This window comes from Leuresthes tenuis, unplaced genomic scaffold (genome assembly GCF_036924035.1).
Source record: "Leuresthes tenuis unplaced genomic scaffold, fLeuTen1.0.hap1 SCAF_21, whole genome shotgun sequence".
Classification (NCBI taxonomy): domain Eukaryota; kingdom Metazoa; phylum Chordata; class Actinopteri; order Atheriniformes; family Atherinopsidae; genus Leuresthes; species Leuresthes tenuis.
The window spans coordinates 9,707,130-9,730,570 of record NW_027325375.1 but is presented as its reverse complement, the minus strand read 5'-3'; the positions used below and the strand labels follow the sequence as shown (position 1 = coordinate 9,730,570).

Below are 23,441 nucleotides of genomic sequence, written 5' to 3'. Positions count from 1 at the left end.
CATTTCACTCAATTTTCCAAAAAGCAATTCCAAGAAGATGCCCCCTGCTGGTTCCTCTGTGCCGATCTTCTTCTATAGGGGAGGGGGCACAGTCAGCTGTATAGATATACAACACTTTCTCGCAATTTTAACCTTGAATTTGTTTATCAGCTGGATGTTAGAGTAATAATAAATAAATAAAAAAAGAACACAAGGGTTCCATTCCCCTTGCCAGCAGGCCAAACTTTGTTCTAAAGTTGCTCATTTCCTTGCGGTCAGTGGCTCTATCTCCGCGGAGCGTCAAAACAGCGAGTTGGGCTCAATAAAACAGAAAAGAAAAGACAAGGAAAATAAATAACAGAGAGAAGGAAAGCTGTCCCTACCTGTCTGTGAGTGTTGACTGTGTGCCACTCATTGAGCTTCTCTGGTGAGTGTCCGAACACTTCACCCGAAGAACATTTTCATCCCGTCCGAGTATTTGTCAAAACAGCTGCTTTATTTTGACTCCATCGGGTCGGTCCACATCCCAAAGCGTCCTGGTTTCCAACGTGAAGCTGTTACAGTCCCGTTATTCTCACCGAAAGGATAGTTTTCCTGTTAAATCCCAACAGTGAGCTGACATGTATTCAAAAACAGAAAAACTTCTTCAGATCCATCGGAAAAGAAGAAGAGTGAGGAGGACTCTCTTCGGGGTGTGGATGTGTTTCAGAGAGCAGACACTGCTTGCATCAGAAGAGACATCTGGAAAACTTCAGAGCACAGACGATGAAACGTTTCTCCCAACTTTTACATTCTCATCTAATCGCCGTGTTCAACATGAGAAAAGCTCACATTTTCACCCACAGGAAATACTTCCACGATGATTCTCCAGTCTATTCCTGGTGTCCGGGAAAAAAATTACGTCAAACATTGGCTTCTAAATGCAAAATTAACTTTCTCCTCTGGTTTCCGCTCAGTCTGCTCGTCCTCCGCGCTGACCTGCACGCGCTGCAGTCGCTGGCGGATGTTCCAGCAGATATGTTCACTTTAATGTTCGCTAATTTGTTCAAGCAGCCTTGATTGCTGCTCCTCAGCGTGATGGAAATGGGAAAAGGAAATGCTTTGCGCCCCCTCCCCAAAGCAGAGAAAAGAGGAGGAAAACCCACCTTCCATCCCGCGGCGTTCAGGAGCTCCTCGAAGTTTTCTAAACCGTGAGACTTCAAGCTGATTAAGCGCTTTTATAGGATTTGTTTCTGAACACCAGGACACGTTAACTGTGCTGATCATATATGTTGAATGAGACGAAAAAAGATTGATTTTACTGCACCCAACTACAATGCGTTTCACTGGTGCCAGTAATGGAAGTTAAATTATTGCATTAAGTGCAGTTTTGATGCATTTGTTTTTTAATATTATGATTTTGGAAGATTAGACATATTCGTAATATTGTTGGCCTATCTTCAGACAGAAAAGTAGTTTAAATGGCCCGACAATGTAATCCTCCGGTGTTAACAACTATTTCTCATTTTTCTTTTACTTGTCTCTATTAGTTGTCACTGGGCTTGTTTTTGTAGTTGTTTGCAGTAATGTATAACCATTGGGAGTCTATTTGGAAGCTTTGCACTTTCGATGGTTGTGTTAATTTTTTTCAGTTTTCCAATCACGTGTTTTCGCATGCCTTGGTGATTATTTTGAATCTCTGTGGTTGTTTGGGCCTCTTTACTGTAGCCTTTTAGCACACACTGATTATTTGATAACCAAGTTTTTTCACCTCATTTGTATGGTGTAACGCCATCTCATAGATTATATGGTAATGATATGGTGAAGTTCCCCTCAAATTCTAGACAAATCATTTTTCTAATTTACTGTGTAGGAGAAATCTGACTGAATATTGATGTGTAATATGTGAAGTGAACCCGGCATGAAACGTTTCTTAAAGCTGGATCCTTGTTGTATTTTACTATTACAACTGTGTATTAAACTGAATTAAAATATATTCCTTAAAAAAAATGGTAAAAAAAATAACCTCATAAAATTCCTGTGAGTAACTAGACTGCTAATTAGCAACACCAAGCATGCAGTTGTTATGGAAGTCAGATAAATTAAATAGTGTTGAGAAAGAAAGCTGAAAGGAATTCATGTGTTTTGTATGGTGGATATTATATAATATGCATGTTACTTTAAGATGAGTCATTGTTACCTGTGTACCTCTATGTGGGTGTCATTATATCAAAGTGGGGACACATCTACAGCCGCAACATGGCAGGAGGTTTCAAAGTCTCCAGCAGGTGTTCATATGTTTGTGTCCGTGGACAGATTGGATAAAAAATAATAGCATCACAACAAACCAAAAGTAAATCATAAATCTAATAGCTAATATCACACTGAAGGTCAAAACTGAAGATGGATGTAAATCAGGAGTATTTTGGTATAAGAACTGGTGTATTCCCATTGCAAGGTGGTCTGGATGTTAAAAGTTTCTTTCATCTTGTCCCAGTAAACCTCTTTGACAAATTCAAAATCAAAAGAGGCTCACTACTGGACTCCAAGACCCATTGTATGTGAGTAGCTTGCACAACCCTAATTCCATACAAAAGTTGGAATGGTGTGTGAAATGTAAATAAAAACAGAATGCAATTATTTGATATTATCAAAACATTAAGATAATCTCTAGACATTACTGAGGTTAAACTCTTTCATACAAAGAAGGAGTCATATGAACATGATCCAGAATCTGTCTTCTTTGGACCAAAGCTCATTGAAAATTGAGAGAAGCAGTGGAAAACTGTTCTGTGGTTAGTTGAATTGTAGTTTGAAATACTCTTTGGAATAAATGGGGGTTCCATCCTACGATACGAGAGGGAACATCCAGCTTGTTATCAGCACTCAGTTAAAAAGTGTGATGGTATTGCATATGGAACTGAGGGTGTGTCAACTGAGGAACGGTGCCATGAGTAGTTACAACAATCTACATATAGGTGGCAGCATTGTGTCTCTCAAGAAGAAGAAGCATTTAGTATTCTCACATGAAGAAGAAATCTATCCACCCACAGGCCAACTGCTGCATCTAACCAGTCAACGTAAACACTGGGACATCTCCGGGGATATTGTATTATTTTATCAGTTTAAGTCTAGTTTCTTCGCAGCGGTTATTGCAGAATTGTTACATAATGTGTCGATAGACCAAGTATCTAATAGTCAGTCATGTTTGTGAAGACCGCGGATTTACCAAGGCCTTGATGTTTCCCTGCTAACAAATGGTAAGAAATGGATTTGGCTCGCAGGAAAAGCTTGCAGGCTACGCTAAAATCGCCTGTTGCAATGATTTTTGTGCACGCGATTCTTAAATGTAATGGTGGTTAATCGTGCCATGACTTTATGCACTGCACCAGATGTTTTATGGGTGCCTTTTAACGTTGCTGGGTATTTTCTGCAACGCATTGAATCATGGGAGCATTTGATGATGGTTGTGCTGACCCAGATATGAGTGCCGCTTCCCGCTGTACTGGCAGAATTTAATCCATAAAACATTATTTTTAACTCTGTCTCTACTTGTGCTTTAATGTCGGACTCTGGTAGACCAACACTCACTTATTTGGTGTGATTAGACCAGACTGCTACTTTCGGCGTTTAAGTTGTGCTTCAGGCACCATTTGAATAAAACAATGTTGTTGTTTTTTTGGCCTTGTTCCTTTATGATTAAGAGGCCGTGAGGTGGGCGGTACTGCTCTTATGGCTACTGACAGTTTAAACTTCACTGGTCAGCCGTTAAAACATGTTGTCAGAAGGGTTTATCTTGCCTTCTTAAAGTATTTGTACAAAACCAAATAAATCTTTATTCTCGGTGCCGCTGAGAAAATACATCAGTGAGCTAAGCTCTGCTTTCAAATTGGTGGACTGGCCTAAAAATAGCCCCCACAAATGTAATGTCGATCCTGTTCGAAGTAGCTTTGCCAAACCTATACTGCCCATATGTCTTTGGACATAACGGATTGTTTTTAATTAATTAAATTACGTTTTTGAGAGCTGTTTTTAAGTGGACCTGTGACAATGAAAGAGTAGATATGTTGCAGATGTGAGACTAAGAATTTATTTCCATTTCTTTTTCAAAAAACTAAACTTGTATAACTCATTAAGACTTGAAGCAATTAGTTTTCGGTGGCTCGCTTTAAACGAATTGCTAACTGTTTTCCACAGTGTCCTCTGCTCTGTTTAACCCACCAAGAACAGACTGAACTCACGCCTTTATCTGTTTCACACCTGAAGCAGTTATAAGTTATTGCTTTTACCTTTCAAGGTGCCATAGTTTGTAGTTCACATTATGGCACAAAGAAACATTGATTTCTTTTTAACTTTTGATTAATACAAATGTTTTAACCAAATATGACCTGGACACACGCTCCACTCATTTCACCTTCAACCCTAGAGGCTGCATTAGACCAGTATTTCTCAATTCTGGTCCTCGTGACCCACCCAGAGCTTGATGACGAGCTGATCATTTGAATCAGGTGTGGTGGAGGAGGGAAAACATAAAAAACATGCAGGGCAGTGGGTCATGAGGACCAGAATTGAGAAACACTGCATTTGACACACTGGTTTGATTTTAAAGTATTATTGATTAACACAAGGGCAAAGAGAAACAGATTCTGATGGTTTAAAATGTTTTTTTTATTCAGAGGAAGGGAAAAGGGGAGCTAGTGGACAGTGGGTCAAAGTCCATTATTTATAATAAAAGATCATTTTTTTTTGGGATAACTCAAATTATTTTAATTTCATAGTTATAGTTTCTTCATAGGTTGAATAAAATAATTATATTTTGCTGCGAGTTTGTTCAAGTTTTTCATAAAACCCTTTAGCATCTAGCATACAGCCTCAGTCTGAATGGTTTAAAGATTCAAAAACAAAAAAAATTATTAATCCAGTGATTTCATGGCATGACAGCAATGATGAAACTTGTTTTTCTGACATACATTACCGCTCATTCTCCTCTCAGCCAATGATTCAGCTGGAGAAACCAGTGCTGACTGGTACCATGCCGGTGGTGTGGCCCACCATCCTCGACCTGGGCAGAGATGAGTGCAAAAGAATTCTCCGTAAACTTGGTGAGATAAAAGAAAACCGTAAAACATGACAAGTGCTTTATTATATGAAGATGATGAAGTTGTTGCGGAGCTGCCTGATGTTTGATGTGTGCTTTTGGCTTCAGAGCTGGAGGCATACGCCGGGGTCATCAGCGCCCTGCGAGCTCAAGGAGACCTGACAAAGGATAAGAAGGATCTGCTGGCAGAACTCACTAAAATCCTTGGGTAACTGTTTCATATGCATTCTTAATGTTGCACATTGAGAGAAAAAAATAGAATTTATTTGAAAACAGACCTTGCTTTATTTGAAATGATTCCCGCCTTTTTGTCTGCGTCCACCCTCTCCTCATCCCAGCATCTCAACAGAGCGCCATCGCGCAGAAGTCCGCAGGGCTGTCAACGATGAGCGCCTCACCACCATTGCTTATCAGTAAGTCTAACAGTCCAAGCTCTGGAGTGTTTGTGTCATTCATTGTGATCGGTGCTTTGCAGTGTTTGGTGTCAATTTGGTCAAAATAAAGAGCAGATTTATATGTGGAAATACTAATTTTCTTAAGAACTCTCCTTAGTAAACTTATTTTTAAACCACAGTTCATCTTATTATTTCTATGAAAGCTTGTTATGTTACAGCATGTTTGAGCAGGTCTCAAAGTGCAGCCTATATTCTATAGAGAAAGCGATGTTAGGTTTCAAAGTTTTGGCCTTGGTGAGCTTACCTGAAAGAAAAAAAAAGTAGTGTTTTTCCTGGGCTATTATATTCCCTCACAGAGGTATTTGCCTGCAGTGCTCTCAGCCTCAGCACTTTTGATGGGACAACGGAGAGTCCCCCAAAAACCTGACAACTCGTAGGCTCCAGAGGTGACACTACGCGTTGATCAAATGCTGATTGATTTAAAGTTAGCTCAAACTGGAAGGGGCCGGCAGCGACCGGTTACATAACAAAGAGGACAAAGAGCAAAAAAACATAAATATCAAAGAAGCACAGGTGAAAAACAATGACAACAGTTGCAATAGACAATCTTAACACTTAGTTTCACTCCATCAAAAAGCAAATCTTTGTCCACTTTGACGTCCGTCTTTTCCACAGTAGGGGAAAGCTAAACGACCAACAACAGCACCAACACAACTAAGGACTGCTCACAGCTCAGATCGCTCCATGTATTTATGAGACTGCCCCCAAGGGGCAACAAAACTTTGTCGGACATTGCATGTATTTGCAAGGTTGCTACTTTGTTGAAAAATAAGTGTTCTTTTGAATACTGACTTTTGAGCCCACCTTTGCCTTATATAGCTTATTTCCATTTATGATTGAACATGATTGAATAAGTAGAAAATAAACAACTATTTGCTGTTTTCTAAATGGTATGTGAAGAAATCGGGGTAGCTAAAGTACATCTGTATATCGGCTAAACATCAGAATCTTAGCATAGCATCAAGGTTTTGATCATTTGTGGATGGAACTGTTTTTCTGTTCTGCCAGATGTGAGGTTCTTTCCCACATGTGGACAGTGAAGAGTTTTTGAAACGGAGACTAATGTTTTTCGATGCCTCACATTTTTTTCCAGCATGTCGGGTCCCAACAGCTCATCTGAATGGTCCATTGAAGGACGGCGGCTCGTTCCTTTGATGCCAAGGCTGGTCCCTCAGACGGCCTTTACAGTCGCTGCTAATGCTGTGGCCAGTGCCACAGCCAATCAGAATGCCTCCCTTCTGTTGCCAGCTGAAACGGGAAACAAAGAAGGTAAAGCCACAAAGTGGATTTGTATTTATATTACACCTTTCAGAACCTGGGTAACATAAAGCTTTATGTAATGATTTCAAGAAACATAATGAAACGGTTAGCAGACATGATGTTGCATTAGTCAAAATGTGAGGACACAATGCATGAATTACCATTTCTAACTCATTAAGAACGTATATTTGGAACATTCCTCAGGGTAAAACGATAAACATGTTTATCTCATTTTATCTGGCTGTAAAAAATTACACCTTATTACAACATGATGTATAATTTCGAGTTTTCAAGGAACCTGGGTATGTCCCAGAGGAAAAACCGCATCATACTCAAAGGTGCTTTTCATACACTGTACATTAAAAGATGGGTTTGATATCTTTTCATGCAGTTGTTGTATGTTACTCCTACACGAGCACCACCTCCACCTCTACCAGCGCTACAGCATCAAGCGGTCCTATAGGAGCCACAGTGAAATCTCCACGACCTGCCAGCCCTTCATCCAACGTGGTGGTGCTGCCCAGTGGGAGCACGGTCTATGTGAAAAGTGAGTGTCACCAACATCAAATCTGCAGAACTCAATAGAGCAACATGTTTGGCAAAGAATTTAATTAATGAATGTGTTGTCAGAGCAGTTGTTTGGTGGTGTAAATACAGTCAGGATGGGCTCCAGTGTTATCACGGGAGAGGGACAGTAGAACCATAGTGAGAGCCGGACACATATCAAAAACGGCTATTCCTATGAAATTCTTCCCTTAAACTGCAATGAAGGTATGAAATAGAATAATTGTTGTTTCAAATGGGATTTAGGAGGCTTGTTGGAAACACCTCAGCCAGATAAATAACATAGTTATAAATAAATAATGTAGTCTCTCCTAAGTTATAACATGACAACTGAACATGGTTTTATGAGCTCGTTACCTTTAAGACGTATGGAGCTTACATAGTAAACCAGATTATGATGTTCATGTTCTAATATTTATGTTTAAAGTGTGATATCATGAGTGGGGTCACTGGATTTGCTCTCTGGTATTAAGTCTAATCTGGCCAAACCTTTAGGAATTAGGATCAGAGGTAATTGCTTTTCTGAAATGGGTTTTTTAATATGCTGTTTGGCCTGAAGGAGGCACTACAAGACCTGTTTAATTATTACCAAGTGACTTAACATGCACCTCTGCTTGAACAGTTAATAAGAGCTTAGTCTGTCCTCATCATAGGTGGCATATTTTCATGCTACTGGGAAAAAAAGAAAACTAAACTGATGGAGAAAATTTAAAGAATTTGTTTCTTCCTCAGACTGCTGTGATTGTCCCAGTGAAATCCTAAATATTGCCACTTCATGTTCCTTGCAGGCGTGAGCTGTTCTGATGAAGACGAGAAGCCTCGGAAGAGAAGACGCACAAACTCATCCAGCTCGTCTCCGGTGATGTTGAAGGAGGTTGCCAAGGTGTCCCCGCCTGTATCCAAGAACATCACGGTGCCTGTAAGCGGCAGCCCCAAGATGAGTAACATTATGCAGAGCATCGCCAACTCCCTGCCACCTCACCTGTCCCCCGTCAAGATCACCTTCACCAAGCCCACCATCCAGACAACCAACACCACCACACAGAAGGTTGGTGACGCTTCTTTGTGCTTCACGCTCTCATGCTTCCTTAAAGCTTCTCTCTACACATGTACATTTTTTGTATTCGATCAGGTGATCATAGTGACAACATCTCCAAGCTCCAATTTTGTGCCCAACATCCTGTCCAAGTCTCACGCTCACAACAACGCCGCCCTGTCCAAGCTGGGCTCCACCTCAGTGTTGGCTACGCAAACCCAGAAACAGACAGTGGTCTTTCCAGCCAGCTCCAGCCCCTCCTCCATCCCCAACACCGTCGCCGTGACCACCGTGGTTTCCTCCACGCCGTCAGTGGTCATGTCAACTATGGCACCATGTAGGTCCTCACTCTGCACCACCACACAGTCGTCCAGTTTACAGACACAAACTCTTAGAAGCACCTTGCTTGTATATCTATCTATCAAAAAGCCTAATTAATTATTTTGCTTGATAAGTAGTTCAGGACAGAACACTGAGATGAAAAAAATACAATTAATCTTCCAAAGTAACTGTCACCTTTAAAACTAGTTATTGTTCCCACATTTTCATCTTTTGCTGCAACCTTAATTGCAATTTGAAAAGTAGCTTCATTGATGACTTAATTTATTGATTCTGTCAATCAGCTGCTGGATTATTACTGTACAACAGAGGACTTACTAGACTTACATACAAGCAAACTAGACTCACTCGTTCACTTGTATCTACATTCCAAATATTAATTCAGACAGAAAATCAGAATGTCAGCCACATTCCCGGAGGCAATTTTTTATTTTTATTTTTTTTAATTGCCTCCGGGAAATCACCATGTGTGCAAACAGCACACTCATGGTTTCTGCTGCATTCTGCTTTCTGCCGCTGACTGCTCACAGAACAGAGACAGAGAAATGTGTGCCTGCTGTGGGGGAGAAAGACTGCTGTCAGAGTGAAGCATCGTCACCCTTTATTTATCTCTACATTCCTTTAAAGAAAATGAAAGCCAGCAAACGAGTCAAAAAAGTCCCTAAATCTGCTGATAAAGCCTGTAGTTGAGCTGAAGTAAAGCATGATGTTCGGGTCGCAAGATGAGACAGCAAATATTAGCTAGTTTCAGAAAGAAATGTAAAAGAAACGCATTTCTTAATCCTAAATTGAAAATGGATCACATGCCTGACAAGCAGTATACAAATGGTGGAATATTAGCATACAAATACAACTGAAGTTATTACTCAGCAAAAATACAACATATAAAATGAAGGTTAAAACAGCTTTATTTTAAAGAAAAGTTCAATTACTGCCCCTTTGTGTAAATACACTCCATCCAAAGTCAGTGTTTAAGCAGCCAGATGTGGTACCATTATTTCCAAAACCAAAATGAATAAAAAATAGGAGCGGTGATCAGAGCAGAAGCAGAAGAATCTCACTGTCACTAATCACTCCTGCAGGTGGAGCCTCTGCTGGAGTGAAGGTTGCTTCAGCCAGACTTCCTTCACCAAAGACCCTGGTGGGCTCCCCCACTCAGATCTTAGCTCACTTCCCCAAACAGCAGTCACCCAAACAGCTGCAGCAGAGCTCACCTTTAGGAGCTGCCAGCATCAGTCAGACTCAGAGCACCACCACTCAGCCGGGAGTAAAACCCACCATTCAGATCAAACAAGAGTCCGGTGAGCGGACTTTTTTCTTTTTCTACTTTTTCTGTCTTTTCTGTCTTCTTTATTTAGTCTCCCCCTTCTGTCTTTTCTTTTATCCATTTTATATCTCCATGTCTTTAGTTTTCCTCATCAGTCTCTTTCACTTCTTATTATCTGTCTTCCTGTATTTTCTTTCCTTTGGAATTTCTTTGTTTTCTGTCATTGTTCTTTCTTTCTTCTTTGTCTTTCTTTGTTGTTTTTTTTTTTTTTATTCAGTTTTAGATTATTAGACCATTACCACAGTAATTGAAACACAGAAAACTTTATATTGATGTCTGTCTTGTCACTAAATCGGTTTATCTTCACTTTTCTACATTTTGCATTGTGTGTACAGGGGTGAAGATAATCACTCAGCAGGTGCAGCCCAGCAAAATCCTCCCCAAGCCATCATCGGTGGCTCTGTCCAGCAGCAGCTCTTCGCCAATCATGGTCGTCAGTAGCAATGGCGCCATCATGACCACCAAACTGGTCACTCAGTCAACAGGTTGGAAAAAGTCCAAATCTTGTGGTCTGCTTTAGATCTGGAAAGTGCTTCATAACACGGGAAATAACTTGGGGGTCCAATCTGATGGTCTATTGAAAAAATGATGTCATGGACACATTCCAGTTTGTTTCCAGCAAGTTTTATCTACTAACGCAGCGTTTGTGCGTGCAGCTACCCAGGCCACATACACAAGGCCCACTGTTAGTCCAAACATCGGTGCCAGAATATCAGCCTCCAGCGGCGGTACGACTTACGTCAAAACCACCAGCGGCAGCATCATCACGGTGGTGCCCAAATCTCTGGCCACTCTGGGTGGGAAGATCATTAGCAGCAACATTGTTTCTGGTGAGTCAGTTATGTGCTGTGTCAGGTCTGCAGCGGGCCTCTTTCGTCTCATCATTCTTTAACTGAAAAAGCTTTCCTTCTTCCTCAGGCACAACGACGAAAATCACCACCATCCCCATGACATCCAAGCCAAACGTCATCGTGGTGCAGAAAACCACAGGCAAAGGAGCGACCATCCAAGGACTGCCGGGCAAGAATGTGGTCACCACACTTTTAAACGCTGGGGTCAGTTAAATAAGGAGATTTATATGCCTCATGTGTCTCTGTAGTAACTTAAACTATTTACTTACCTTCATATGAAAGAGCAAGACAAGTAGCCCGACTCAAGGATCTGCTCCTCCAAAGCTCACTGATAAGTGTTATCATGCTTGTTTGCTCCATATACAATGTAAAACTGACACATGCTCTCATAAGTGACTTATCAGAGTTAAGCTTGTTTTATAGTTGACAGTCAGCGAGGAAAGGTGTGTCTGCACTGAAACAGCATAAGCAAGTAAAACAGCAAACCAATCTATTATTATTATTATTATTAATGCATCCTGAAAAGCAACGATAATTCCCAAGTGTGTCCATTGAAGCACACTATTTCATAACAAACAAAGAAAGAAAAGGGAACACAACACACTTAAACATCCTATAGCAATATTCTAAGTACTATATCAGACTGTAATGGTGATAACGCACCTATTGAAACTTCTATTATGTAAGCAGAGGTGAGAATGCTGACCATTGATGACAGTGCTACTCTTCCTACTCTTGATGGGGGCATTGTTTTCTTCTCCACTTTCGTCGTTGTAGAGTAGTTAGCGGTAACCCTCACGTAGCAGCGACACCTCTGTGACGGAGAAGATTGCAACTACTGGTGCATCGACTCGCACCACTACATATGACCGGCACGACACCGTGACGTAATCACGCGACCCATCATTTAGAAGTAGACAGGACCTTCAGTTGTATTCATTTGGGGGGAATTTTGCTGATAAGTAATGAAGCAATGTGTAAGATCTGTTAATTACAACCCGGTGTTGTGATGAAATCTGATCCCCTGCAGAACCAGACCCTCGTTTTTTGGGCTTTTTATCAAATCGAAACAATCGGATGTGAGTTAATTTTATTCCCTCATTGATAGTGGACTTCATCAGTCGCCATACTGACACAGATTTATTTTAAATCTTACGACTGCGAATAAAGTAAGTTAGAAGATCGTTTAGCTTTTTTTGTGTCAAGCAGGAATAGATGGAAACATTGTTTTAGACTCTAGTCCTAAAGTGTGTGCATAAAAACTGCAAACAGGATCCTAACAATGTGGTGTGTAAACAAACCAATTTCAGCATGGCTTAACATCAACTTCACATTCTATAGATGGGTGCATTTTTGATCTATGGACAGACACAGGCGTTGCTTTTGGTGCCATCTGAATATTTTAGCAGGCATCAGTATGTTATAAATCTCTGCAGGTAAACAGGTTGTTTCCTAAACTGGACAACACTTTAAATTTTGTGCCTTTGATTCTTTGATGCGGTCACTGGTGCTAAGGCTTCAAGCTGTTTACATAATGACTGAAAATGACTGAGGTCACGTGATATTATTTTCTTTTAAATCAATCCTAATTCCTTTCTAAACTGAGCTGACAGACTCTTTAGTGAAATGAACACATGTATGCGTGTGTGCTGCAGGGTGACAAGGGCCTGCATGCTGTTCAGGGAACCAAACCAGCCATCATCACTGCCTCCAGGCCGATTACCAAGATGATCGTCACCCAGCCCAAAGGCATGAGCTGCGGATCCCAGTCCACCGCCACCAAGATCATCCCAACCAAGATCGTTTACGGCCAGCAGGGCAAGACCCAGGTGAGATCCGTTTCCACCAGCAGCAGCAGCGTTTCATCAGCTTAATTGAAGCGTTGTAAATATACTGATGATGGTAGATCCCAGTAAACCGTAAGCATGTGGCTGTCTACAAACATGGAGCGGACATTTATACAATCAGCAGACTGGCAAGTAACCACATGGATGTTCAACTGCAGAAGATAAAACTGAAGGGAACAACTGGTGTTCTCAAGAAGAAGGTTTTCTTGCTTTATGGAGAATTAACAAGAGAAAATCCCCTGTTCTGTAAGCAGACAGATGTATAGCGTGGTTGTAACCCTCAGCTTTCCTCTTCCTACTTCCTGCATTCACAGAGAGAAATGAGTATTTCTCTCATTTTTCTGACTCATGTTGTTATTATGGCAGAAGCTGTAACCACAGCACTAAAACATCATTGTATAATGGTGATGCGGTGTTTTATAATGGCAAAGACTTCCCCCGATTACACATCCAGTTGGCGTGGAGCAACGTTTATATTTGGAGCAGTGCATCTGGCCTTTTAGTCTACTAGTGAAAAATCGCATTCTTCTCTGTTTGACGTAAGCTTGATAAGTTTCGTGCGTCATTTTTGGTCCATATTTTTTGTTTCGTTTCATTTTTTGAAGTTAAGAGTAGTTGCTTTAATAACCAGTATTTTGCTAATATTTGCATGGGGATTTTTTTTCAGTGACTGTAGCTGATATTCCAGTCATATAATCAGTTTTATGGCAGTCTTGCAGAGAAGACAAATAATATGCCTTATTATCAAAACGCAGACTTTTCCTTTAACTGCAGACGTTTAATTTTTTAAAGTTATCTGGCTCGTGGCTTTGAGGTTGGTTCAACACAACGCATGTGCTATGAATCCTTGTTAGAGCCAGAAACTTCAAACAGTTCACTTGAATAAGACCAGAGATGGGGAAGAACTTGATCTGAATCTGCTCCGTCTGCACGGTTGCCAGGGTCGCTGTCTTTCTCGTCTCTCGCTCTTTTTGGCACAGATGTTGTGTCCGAACCTCGCTCTTTTGTGACGGATACACCAAGACGCCTCCATTACTAAATATCTCATCCATGTAGGCCAAAATCAATCTTGATTTCAATAAGCAAAGCAAAAAATGATTGTTAATTCCTAACAAATGCATTTGAACTAAAGTAGTAAGGAGTAGAAAAGAGATCTCTTTGTAAAAATATAGTAGGTGAAATAAAAAGCTGAGAGAAAATTCTGTGCAACTACAGTAATGAAGTATTTGTACTTGCCACCTCTGTTCAGCTGCAAATAAACATTAAGCTCCACATGGCTGATGAGCAACACCCAGACCTAGCACCTGGCTAACTAACTTATTATTACATGTACTCATTATCAAAGCCACTCAAACTATAGTCACACGTATACTGTTGGCGAAACAGATATATGTTGGTGTTTTTACCACTTGGCTGTTAACAATGCAGTTACTTTGTCTGTTAGTGAAAGCTCATAAGGTATCCATCCCCTTCTTTGATATCAGCTGTTTAACCAGAGGAAATAAAGTTTCAAACTTTCAAACTAAACAATGAGCAGAAGGAGGCTGAATTCTCTGTGTTGCTGTGATGATTGTCATGGCTTGTGTTATTTTAACAGAGCAATGATCAGCAGGTTATTTTGTTTGACTTCATATCTTTGTTTCTTGTTATTCAGTGCGCAGTGCCGTTCATCCACAGAAGCTATAACGGATCTGCACCAATGTGATTACTGCAGGTGTTCTTCCATTCTCTGGGTTTTTTGAATAGTTATTTTTAAAGATTTAACAACAGAAACTGATTCTGTTGAAACGCACACTACGAACGCCTTGTATTAGGTGCCTTAAGAAGAAACACCCACTAAATAAATCATGATCGGACTAAATCCCCAAAGTTTCCCTTACTATACTGGCCCATAAATCTTTCAGGGGAATTTAAATATACGACAGAGTGTATATCTTGAATGGGTAAATCCCATCATGCAAGTTTCTTGGTATGTTTTTTATATGTTAGCACTTTGACCTAAAACGGTGAGGACTGAATGAAAATAAACACATCTAGTAGTTGCAGATGTCATTGTTTCAATATCGAACTCGTCACTCCTGTCTAAATTTAATCTGAATTCAGTTTCAGTTTTCACTTATCAAGGGGAAATTGAGGTCAGTGAGTCAGCTCGCTGTCTATATATGTACAGTGAATACTGTATGGAACACCCACACATGATCCACTTTGTAGTTTCAGATTAACCTAAAGTAAATCTGGGTAAACTGTGAGAAATCACCTGATATTTTTAAATCAGTCTGACTTGTAACTGTAAAAAAGAAAAAAATATTTTCCAATGACGGAAATGGCACCAATTTATCTACTTTTGTTTTTGGGTTTTCCACAGTTTTTTAGATGAGTTAACATTCATGCAGACAGAAATATGACTGTCAGCTTGCCTGAATAAGAAACTTGTTATGAATAAATGTATTTATCATCATTCAAACTGCATTTTTCCACAGGACAGGGACTTTGTTTGCCCGTTTTGTTTTTTAAACTTGTGATTAACTATCTGCAGAGAACAAAGCGTGACACTCTCATCAGTGTGGATCAGTAACACTACAAAATGAACCCTATTGTCACTCCAAAAGTCACATTTGAAACATGGCGCCTGGTCCTGTCAGTCAAAAATGCAAAAACTCTGCTTTACAAGACACTGAATGCTCCTTTGGTTTCCCTCCAGGTTCTCATCAAGCCTAAGCCGGTCTTCCAGACCGCAGTGGTGAGCGAACAGACGAGGCAGCTGGTAACCGAGACGCTGCAGCAGGTGACCCGCTCTGCAGAGATCAGTCAGGGTCAAACCTCAGGCCAGGACGGGTCCGCAAAGGATGAGGCCGGCGGCCTTACAGAGGCCAGCAGCGACACATCCCATAGCAGCAGTCAAGGTACACCAACGCTTACTTCTTCTATGGTTCAAAGGCAATACATGACGAGGTCTTTCTTTTCATTTGTTTGTGAACATTAATGATAGTTAAAGTTAACTTTTTGACTCACCAGCCATGGGAATTTCTGTATGACCCTTTAGGATAATTTATTATTGTCTTGAAAACAAACGTGCAGGAATGGTTCAAACTAAACATGAAGTTGAATCATTTTCCTGCGTTGGTCTGCAGTTAATTAGTTAGTTCGATCCTAAACACAACTCGGGGAGTAAACTTGCACCTGAAATGAACGTTTAGTTTCAGAACCCTGCCCCATCCTGACACGGAGGTTGTAATATTCCGAGTTTCTCTTGTTCCTCAGAACCGCAGCCTGTAGTGCAGGTGGTCTCCTCCAGAGAGCGTGATTGGCCTGAACAGGAAGTAGCCGTGGAATCAAGCCCTACTATTATCTACCAGGAGGTAACTGGTGGGGAATCCCAGTCTGCCACTTCCACCATAAAAGCGCTTTTCGAGCTCCAGCAGACAACAGGTGAGCCTTTATGTCACTGGAAAAAAAAAAGGGGGGAGGAGTGCCATAACCACCTGTGTATATGCTGAGTACAGCAGTGTTGACATTACGCACAAAGGATTTCACCTAAAGAACAGCTGGAAAAATCATCTTAGGTGCTGAAATACGTGGACTCCATCATCCCCTTTTGTCCCTCTACCCTTTACTTTGCCACCAGATTTGAATTTTCTTTGGAAACCTGCCTCCAAACGTGTGTTTATGTCCTTTCATGAGCAGCTCACAATAAATAATGTTTTCCGCTCGAGGCCTTTATTCCACAATGAGCTCATTGGACAACAAACCTGTGGAGCAGGGTGGATGAGCACTCAAAGATTTTCTTGTACTACTTGAAGGTCGAAAACAAGTTTTCCACTTAAATGGAGTCATGCATTGGAAAAACTGGCAGTGATGTTATCTACTCCTAACTAAAAATCCCCTAAAAGACCTAATTGCTGTTTAGCTCATGAAACCAAAGCTGTTTATCAGATCTACTTATTCCCAGAGATAATGCCCAGCGTTGTTGTCCTCTGGCTTAAAAACATGTGATATCCAGATGTTTATACTAGAAATATTATGATATCTCAAATATTTGTCATTGACCGCAGGGGAGCAGCCTTTTATTTAAAACAGGCTCATGTGAGAGACGAGGGAGGATTAATTTGACATGTTTTAGGCGAATCTCATCATATTTAAAACACTTTTTTTATTTTTATGATTGAAATATGAACAAACTGTTCTAATTTCCTCTCATCAGCACATCAACAGTTGTCATAACTATCAACCTGTTAATTTTTATCAGTTGATCTTTCTCTAACTTTTTGGGTTTTTTTGGTCACACATCTGCTGTCTGTTGTAAACAAACTTGAATGATCTCACCTCTTCTCGTGTCGTGTTGCTGGGATAATTTGGGCTGTAAATGTTTGTGAGGGCTTCAGGAGTGATCGGCAGCCAATCGCTGACTGTAAATAGCTGATTCCCAATCAGTCTCAGACCCCTCACAAACATTTACTGCTTAGATTGCTGATCCCTCACCACTGCTCAGCGAGCAGTTGCACAACCCGTTGACAGCCATTTGGCTCAGTCTATATTGACCTGCTTCAGGTCACAGACCCTTGATATGTTGCTGCATTGTTTACATTGATGTCTACTTGCCTGCAGTCTTCCTTTCTCCAAACAGCCCCAACATCACTGTGACTGTATGTCATATCTCCTGTATGTGTTCTCATGTGCAAGCGCAACATTGTGCTAAATTATAACATATGTGCTTATCACCGAACAAAAGACCAGCACGTTGAAAACAGTTGGAATCAACTGCTACTACGAACTGTTCAAAAGATCCATGCCAGGATTGATAGATGATGCTATTTTTTTGTCCTCCCATCAGTGAAAGAGAAGGCAGATTCCAAACTCAGGCAGCACACCATCGACCTCAGCCAGATGGCTGTGCCCCTCCAACGGGCCCAGGAGAAGAAGCCCAGCGTCGAGTCCCCCAGACCCTCCACCTCAGAGGCAGAGCCCAGCACTGAGCACGTATCCCCAGGTACACCTGCAGTCTGTCTGAGTCACACTGTCACATACAATATCCACTGTCCACTTCCCTTTTCAGTTCACCAGCCAACAATTTCTGTGAAACAAACAAATAAATCAATCTAAAATCTGGCACATGGTTCCCTTTTTTTTTTTCTTACTGCCTTGGGTGAGTATGTGAATCCTATCACGCGTGTTAATACTGTGAATCCACTGCAGGTAAAGCCAACAGAGCGGGGGTTTCCTCGGAGGAAAATAACGTGGCCATGCCCTCCAATCAGCATCTGGGGAAGCCTTTTAACAACAGCAGCCAAGTTACCGTGGTAACCAAACCAGCAGCCGTCTCCTCTGCGGCTGCAGCGTCACACACGGTGAGGGTTCTTCGGAGCAGGAATTGGTCTCTTGTTTACACAGAAAGTGAAGTGGTTGGCAGGTCCATGTTTATAACAAACTAAGTGGGCACTGTTTAATGATGAAATATGAGTCCAACCTTTTTTCTCTTATTGATAATACCTCTGAATGTGGCTCCTGAAATTCAGTTAAATATTTATTCATTTCCAATGATGTCCGTCTGAGATTGCCTTGACAAAAGTGTATCGGAGGTGTGTGAGTTCGAGCATTTGTCAGTAGGCACTGGAAACCACTTTGGGCAATCCACCGAAAACGGTTCAGTCTGCTTTCACAGGAACTAATTCTTCACTTGAAAGTACTGTAGTTTCAGGTGAAAGCGTTCAGAGAAAAGTCTGTTTTGCTACTAGATGTGAAATATTTTTGGCACTTTGTATGAAATGTGATTTATTTTTTTCTCTCCATACTTGTCACTGCCATGAGCCCTTTTCAAATTTTAAATGCGTGAAGGAATGGGTTTTATCAATCCCGTTAAAGCAACACCATTGGACACTGATCACCAGATTAGAGCCATGGCACTCGTGCAGTGGTCCTATGTGTGGGGCTGGACATTACAACCAGAACTCTGGTTAATTTAAGTTCTCTTACATGTTACCATGCTACTTTGGCATTTTACAACATTGCCATGTTACTTAAGCATGACCAAATGTAAATTAAGACAAGAACAGAACTGAAGTGAAACAGAAAGCAAAACTTGCTATCACCTGTATAGGTGGGAAACTCTATAGCTATCGCTCTTTATGTGATGACAAAACAATTCCAGAGGGATAGTCCCTTCTACTTCTGCTTTGCCCTTTAATCATTCAAACCATGAAATTAACCCATTCCCAGAGGCTCAGTCTTTCTGGTGTCTCAGTATAATCCCGACAGCTGTGATTTTACCCAACATTGAAAGCAGAAAATGTTCCTTTTACAACATTTGATATTTGTCTCCGAACAGGAGTTCATGAATTACTGAGTCACAGCAGTAACTCCTCAAACACACAGTTTAATTCAGCGGAATCTAGTTGGAGTATGATAATATCGATGTATGATCTTTGCTTCAGCTTGTTTTACATATTTTACATATTTCCCACGATCTGAGAGAATATTTTAACATTTTCCCCACATTGCAGAGATTTTTGTCATTCATTTGGCTCAAGTGATATGATAAAATGCCAAGGCACTGCATTTAACACTGATAGGGGAACCTGTGTCAGAGGAAGATTTGGACAGCATTTATGTTTATTAACCCCTGTTGGACTTCACTCAGAAGCCTCTTATGAGCCATATTAACCTATCAGCAAATATGATTTAATGGAAGTTAAACCTGGTCCAACCTGGTGAGATTTCTGTTCCAATGACATTGCAGATAAAGTAACTTTTGTTAGTCTCTACATAAAGAGCTCAAAGAATGTGCTTAATGTCTTTTGCGGTTCACTTTAATGCCATCAAATTGTCTTGTTTATATGCATAATTGTGCTGCTGCCTCTGCAGAGCCCCTTAAAGCACTCTGTGGATGAGTATAGTGCCCCTTTTATCTGCCAACATCCTTCAGCGGTCTTCTTTGTTTGGTTTTAGCCCTCGGACAGTAAAGGTAAAACTGAGACCGTGTTAGAGGTGGGCGAGCTGGAGGGCGACACCTTGGACCCTCAGACAGGCTTGTTCTACCGCTCCAGCCAACCACCTTCAGATCCCATCAAACTGAGTGCTCACTCTGCCGCAGCTCAGCCGCCACCCTCAAGCCAGGCAGAGGCCGAGCAGAACCGGCACAGCTCTACTCCCACCCAGCAGCCGCCGCCACCTCCGCAACTGCAGAGCAAACCTCAGATTAGCCAGTCTTCTTCTTCCTCCTCCACCTTCTCCTCGACTGCTCCCCTGATTAAGAAAATCCCTAAACTACGGGAGCAGACTCAGCCCAAGCCCCAGGCCTTAACCCAGAGCCCCAAGGACAGACCCCTGGCTGCACCGCCCCAGGCTGCCACAAAGATCACATCGCCTGGCACGCCAACCAAGCCCCTGGTGACACCACAGCTCCCAAAGCTCCAGCACGCCCCCACTTCTCACCACAGGCCCCTGCATGCGCCCATGTCCCAACCTCCTCCACTGCAGGCGCACCACCCTGTCGGCACCGAGAAGACTGCATCCAGCCAGGTGAGTGCTGTCCACCTGGAACTGATTCACGGAGGTCGCTGATAGTCAGATTCTGCTCCTCAGAGGCTACCACCTCAAAAATTGTCACTCGCATTGAGTTTCTCACGAGTGTCGCATAGTAATTGTACGATGATGGCTGCAGCTGCTGCTCTTTCAGGCCTCTACCATACAGGAAAATGTCATTAAAACATTGCTTTGACAGACGTGATGTGTTTTTTCTTTGAAATATCTTATCTACAGCAGCCAATCATCACGCAGAGTGCCACAGTCACCAAGATTACCTTTGGCAGTTCACACCACCCGTCACCGGTCTTCAGCAGCGGCGAGGCAGCTGCCAAACTGATCCCAGAGTCTAGCTCTGGCCCCTCGGGGGAAAAGCCCTCAGTTTCGGACATCCTGAAGATCTCCATGATGGAGGCAGAGATTGATCCGAGCACGGAGCCCATGGTGGTAGATTCCTCCAGTGACTGCGGCCCTCTGGGAAAAGCTCTGGAGGTCCAGGCCGTGTCAGGCACGCTGGACTCAGGCCAGTTCATCAGCAGCTCGGAAGCTGGCATGCATCACGCAAAGTCCCAGCAGTTTGGCTGCATGCAGGGCCTCACAGCACAGAGGAGCAAAGACGACCTGGAAGTCATCGAGGTAAGTTTCTTGTTACAAAATTATTCGGGTAATAAATCACAGAGCCTGAGCCTGTCAGTCACACGGACTCCTGTGCTGAAATGCAATATAAATAAGTCGTTGGTAATAACAGTGAGTGGGATGATTGTCAGCAGATTAAACATACTGTACTAAGAGCAGATGATTCTGTTTCCAATTAAAAAACTTAAAATGCTTTTTTGTAAATGTCAGTTTTTGTAAACGATCCCAACCCAGTTAAACACCTGGGGATATTTGCTTTGACATGTTGGACAACTCTCTTCACTGCCATTGTAAAATGTAGATCTATCTTTGATCTTTAATCCCTTCAGCAGAGTTTCACAGACTTGTAGATTCAATATCAAGATGCTCTGAAACTTAGTTAATTTTTTGCTTTTGTCAGCTCACAGAAGCTGTTTCAGTTCGTTAATGCAGTAAATGAATTAAATACATAATTTTACATGCAAATTATCAAAAAAAACAAGGCACTAAACATAAGAGCGTTTTTAGTTGGAGTAATACTAGTGTTGCACCATGTGCTCAGCCTCCTGCTCTGCACCCCAAAGTACAACATCAAATGACAAAACTTTGACATGTAGCCTGGGGAAGTTGAAGATAAAAGCAGCTCTGCCTCCTGAGCTGTCGTCACCCCCATTACCGTGTTATCACACTGGTGATGAATATCGTTTCAGTTCCGTGTCCTGCACATACAGTGGAAATGACAATACAATGGAAGCTAAGTCCAAAAATAGTAGTGTACATATGAATGAGTTTATTTGTTTCAAACAATGTGCCTTTACCGGTTCCGAAAGAATGCACCATTAGCATAAACACTAGCAATGATTTGTCCAGCGATTTCAGAATATGTTGAGCACTTTTAAACTTATTGATGAGTGTGCGCTTAACTCAAAGCTGAAAATGTGTCAGCAAGGACAAAAATATCTCTGTATGTATCTCTGTGAGGATCACCATCTGAAAACACCAATGATAAGACTGAAATAACTACTGCAGTATTGATATCTTTGTTTAGAACTACTGTATGATACTGAATTATTTGACATTGTGATGTATGTGATTATGATCTCATACCCCCAGCTCATCTGTTTACTTACACATGTACAGGAACTGGACTGACTGACATCCTAATGTGATCCATGCAGGTGATCCCTCAGTTCTCCATCCTGCCGGACTCCAGCCAGTCCAACGTGGTGGTGGAGCCCAGCGGCTTCCTGGAGATCACCAACTACACCAGCCAGCAGCTGGAGGAGGACAGCCCCATGGAGCAGGAGGTGGACAGCAGCAACGACGAGGCCACAGCTGCCAGCCCCCCCAACCAGCCATAGTCTCTCCAGTTCAGGAGCGTGGCACTTTTTCACTTTGAACCAGCAGACTGATGATTTGTTTGAGACCTCGGACGTAGCAGACAAAGACTTACTTTTTTGTATGAGTTTGTGTGTGTGTGTGTGTGTGTGTGTGTGTGTGTGTGTGTGTGTGTGTGTGTGTGCGTGCGTGTATGTATGTGTGTGTGTAAAACTTTAGTTTCTTTTTCTCTCCACAACTAATGGCACATGTGTTTTTTATTGCCAAATGTGGGAGTGAGGTGAAAGGATTAGTTTTAGTCCCAGACAGTTGGAAAGGAGCCTCTCCAAACATGCAACGTTCCAGCGTGTTAACGTCGTTCCTCACAGGACTTTGTGAGACATTTACACGCTCATGAGTATTTGGGTCCACTGTACATTTCAGAAACGTATACTGCAATTGTACCGATGGCTGTCCTGAGTGACTCCCTTGTTAATGGACAGCTCTTGTCATCAGATGAACTGTTTTCTTTGGACGGGTTTTGTAACTGCAAAGTCTGAAGAACTTTGGAGGTTTAAGTTTTCTGAAAAGGGAACAAAGCTGAAGCGGACTGAATTTTCTGTGAAGAGCATAAAGCAGAACCAGAAGAGTCCTGGATGACAGAATTGTATTGTCAGAGAAAATGAAAACAGTTTAGGCAAAGTACTTTTTTTTTTTTTTTTTTCTGATGTAAGATATATTCTGGAGTTTAAAAAAAGCTACAGTGAGAATTTCAAGAAATATGCATTTCTTTTGCATAGTGTGTTTAAACTGTTTCTTTTTTACCTTTACAAACTAGACGACTAGTTGAGAGAAGTCATTTAATCTGCACAATAAAACAGGTGAGTAGAACGTGTGTGTTGTAGTGTGTTTTTGGTCGCGACAAAAACAAAAATCTTCAGAATAATCTCTTTTTGTCTTGATTTTGGAAAAAAAAAAAAAAACTGACACATTTGAACTGACATATTTTAGCAACAATAATTGGAGCCTTGCAAATTTGACACAAGGGCGACCCGACACATGCAATGTCCTTTGCTTTCTTAACCATTTCTTTTTAACACTGGAACGTATGGAGCAATGAATCAGAAATACTGCAAGGAGACTTTTTTTTTTGTGAAATTCATGACAACAAGAAACTTCCTCTTCATGGAAAGACTTGCAAAACAGTGCTGTGTCTAAAGTGAATCACCCGTTTACGTCATTGGGTGGAGGGAACA

The 23,441-nt window shown here is 41.5% G+C and overlaps 2 protein-coding genes across 5 annotated transcripts in view; one reads left to right on the top strand and one right to left on the bottom strand.

Moving 5' to 3' along the window:
* The window catches only part of LOC140279493 (rho guanine nucleotide exchange factor 12-like), a 41,258-nt gene extending 40,182 nt beyond the window's left edge, over window positions 1-1,076 (bottom strand). For 2 of the 3 annotated variants that reach the window (XM_072374635.1, XM_072374637.1), the window contains exon 1: window positions 363-1,076. In XM_072374635.1, coding sequence (XP_072230736.1) covers window positions 363-394 — 32 coding nt within the window. In that variant the 5' untranslated portion in view covers window positions 395-1,076. The remainder of the gene's footprint in view (window positions 1-362) is intronic. The other variant, XM_072374636.1, reaches the window with a different exon arrangement.
* Window positions 1,077-2,992: 1,916 nt separating this feature from the next.
* On the top strand, window positions 2,993-23,080 carry emsy (EMSY transcriptional repressor, BRCA2 interacting). Of its 2 annotated transcripts, XM_072374588.1 has the most exons (21): window positions 2,993-3,218; window positions 4,952-5,060; window positions 5,165-5,264; window positions 5,395-5,469; window positions 6,605-6,780; window positions 7,163-7,318; window positions 8,124-8,383; window positions 8,468-8,708; window positions 9,793-10,011; window positions 10,373-10,522; window positions 10,694-10,867; window positions 10,956-11,092; window positions 12,544-12,717; window positions 15,437-15,638; window positions 15,997-16,164; window positions 17,567-17,722; window positions 17,929-18,080; window positions 19,678-20,250; window positions 20,491-20,889; window positions 22,047-22,375; window positions 22,426-23,080. In XM_072374588.1, exons 1-20 carry the CDS (start codon window positions 3,216-3,218, stop codon window positions 22,227-22,229), a joined length of 3,807 nt encoding a protein of 1,268 aa, XP_072230689.1. In that variant the 5' UTR covers window positions 2,993-3,215; the 3' UTR covers window positions 22,230-22,375; window positions 22,426-23,080. The 2 variants fall into 2 exon arrangements, with proteins under 2 accessions (XP_072230689.1, XP_072230690.1); XM_072374589.1 differs by lacking the exon at window positions 9,793-10,011.
* Window positions 23,081-23,441: the final 361 nt, after the last annotated feature.

Coding starts and splice junctions, on each gene's coding strand:
- emsy (XM_072374588.1), top strand. Junction 5,061..5,164: donor AAGAATTCTCCGTAAACTTG/GTGAGATAAAAG, acceptor TTTTGGCTTCAG/AGCTGGAGGCATACGCCGGG. Junction 7,319..8,123: donor GAGCACGGTCTATGTGAAAA/GTGAGTGTCACC, acceptor TGTTCCTTGCAG/GCGTGAGCTGTTCTGATGAA.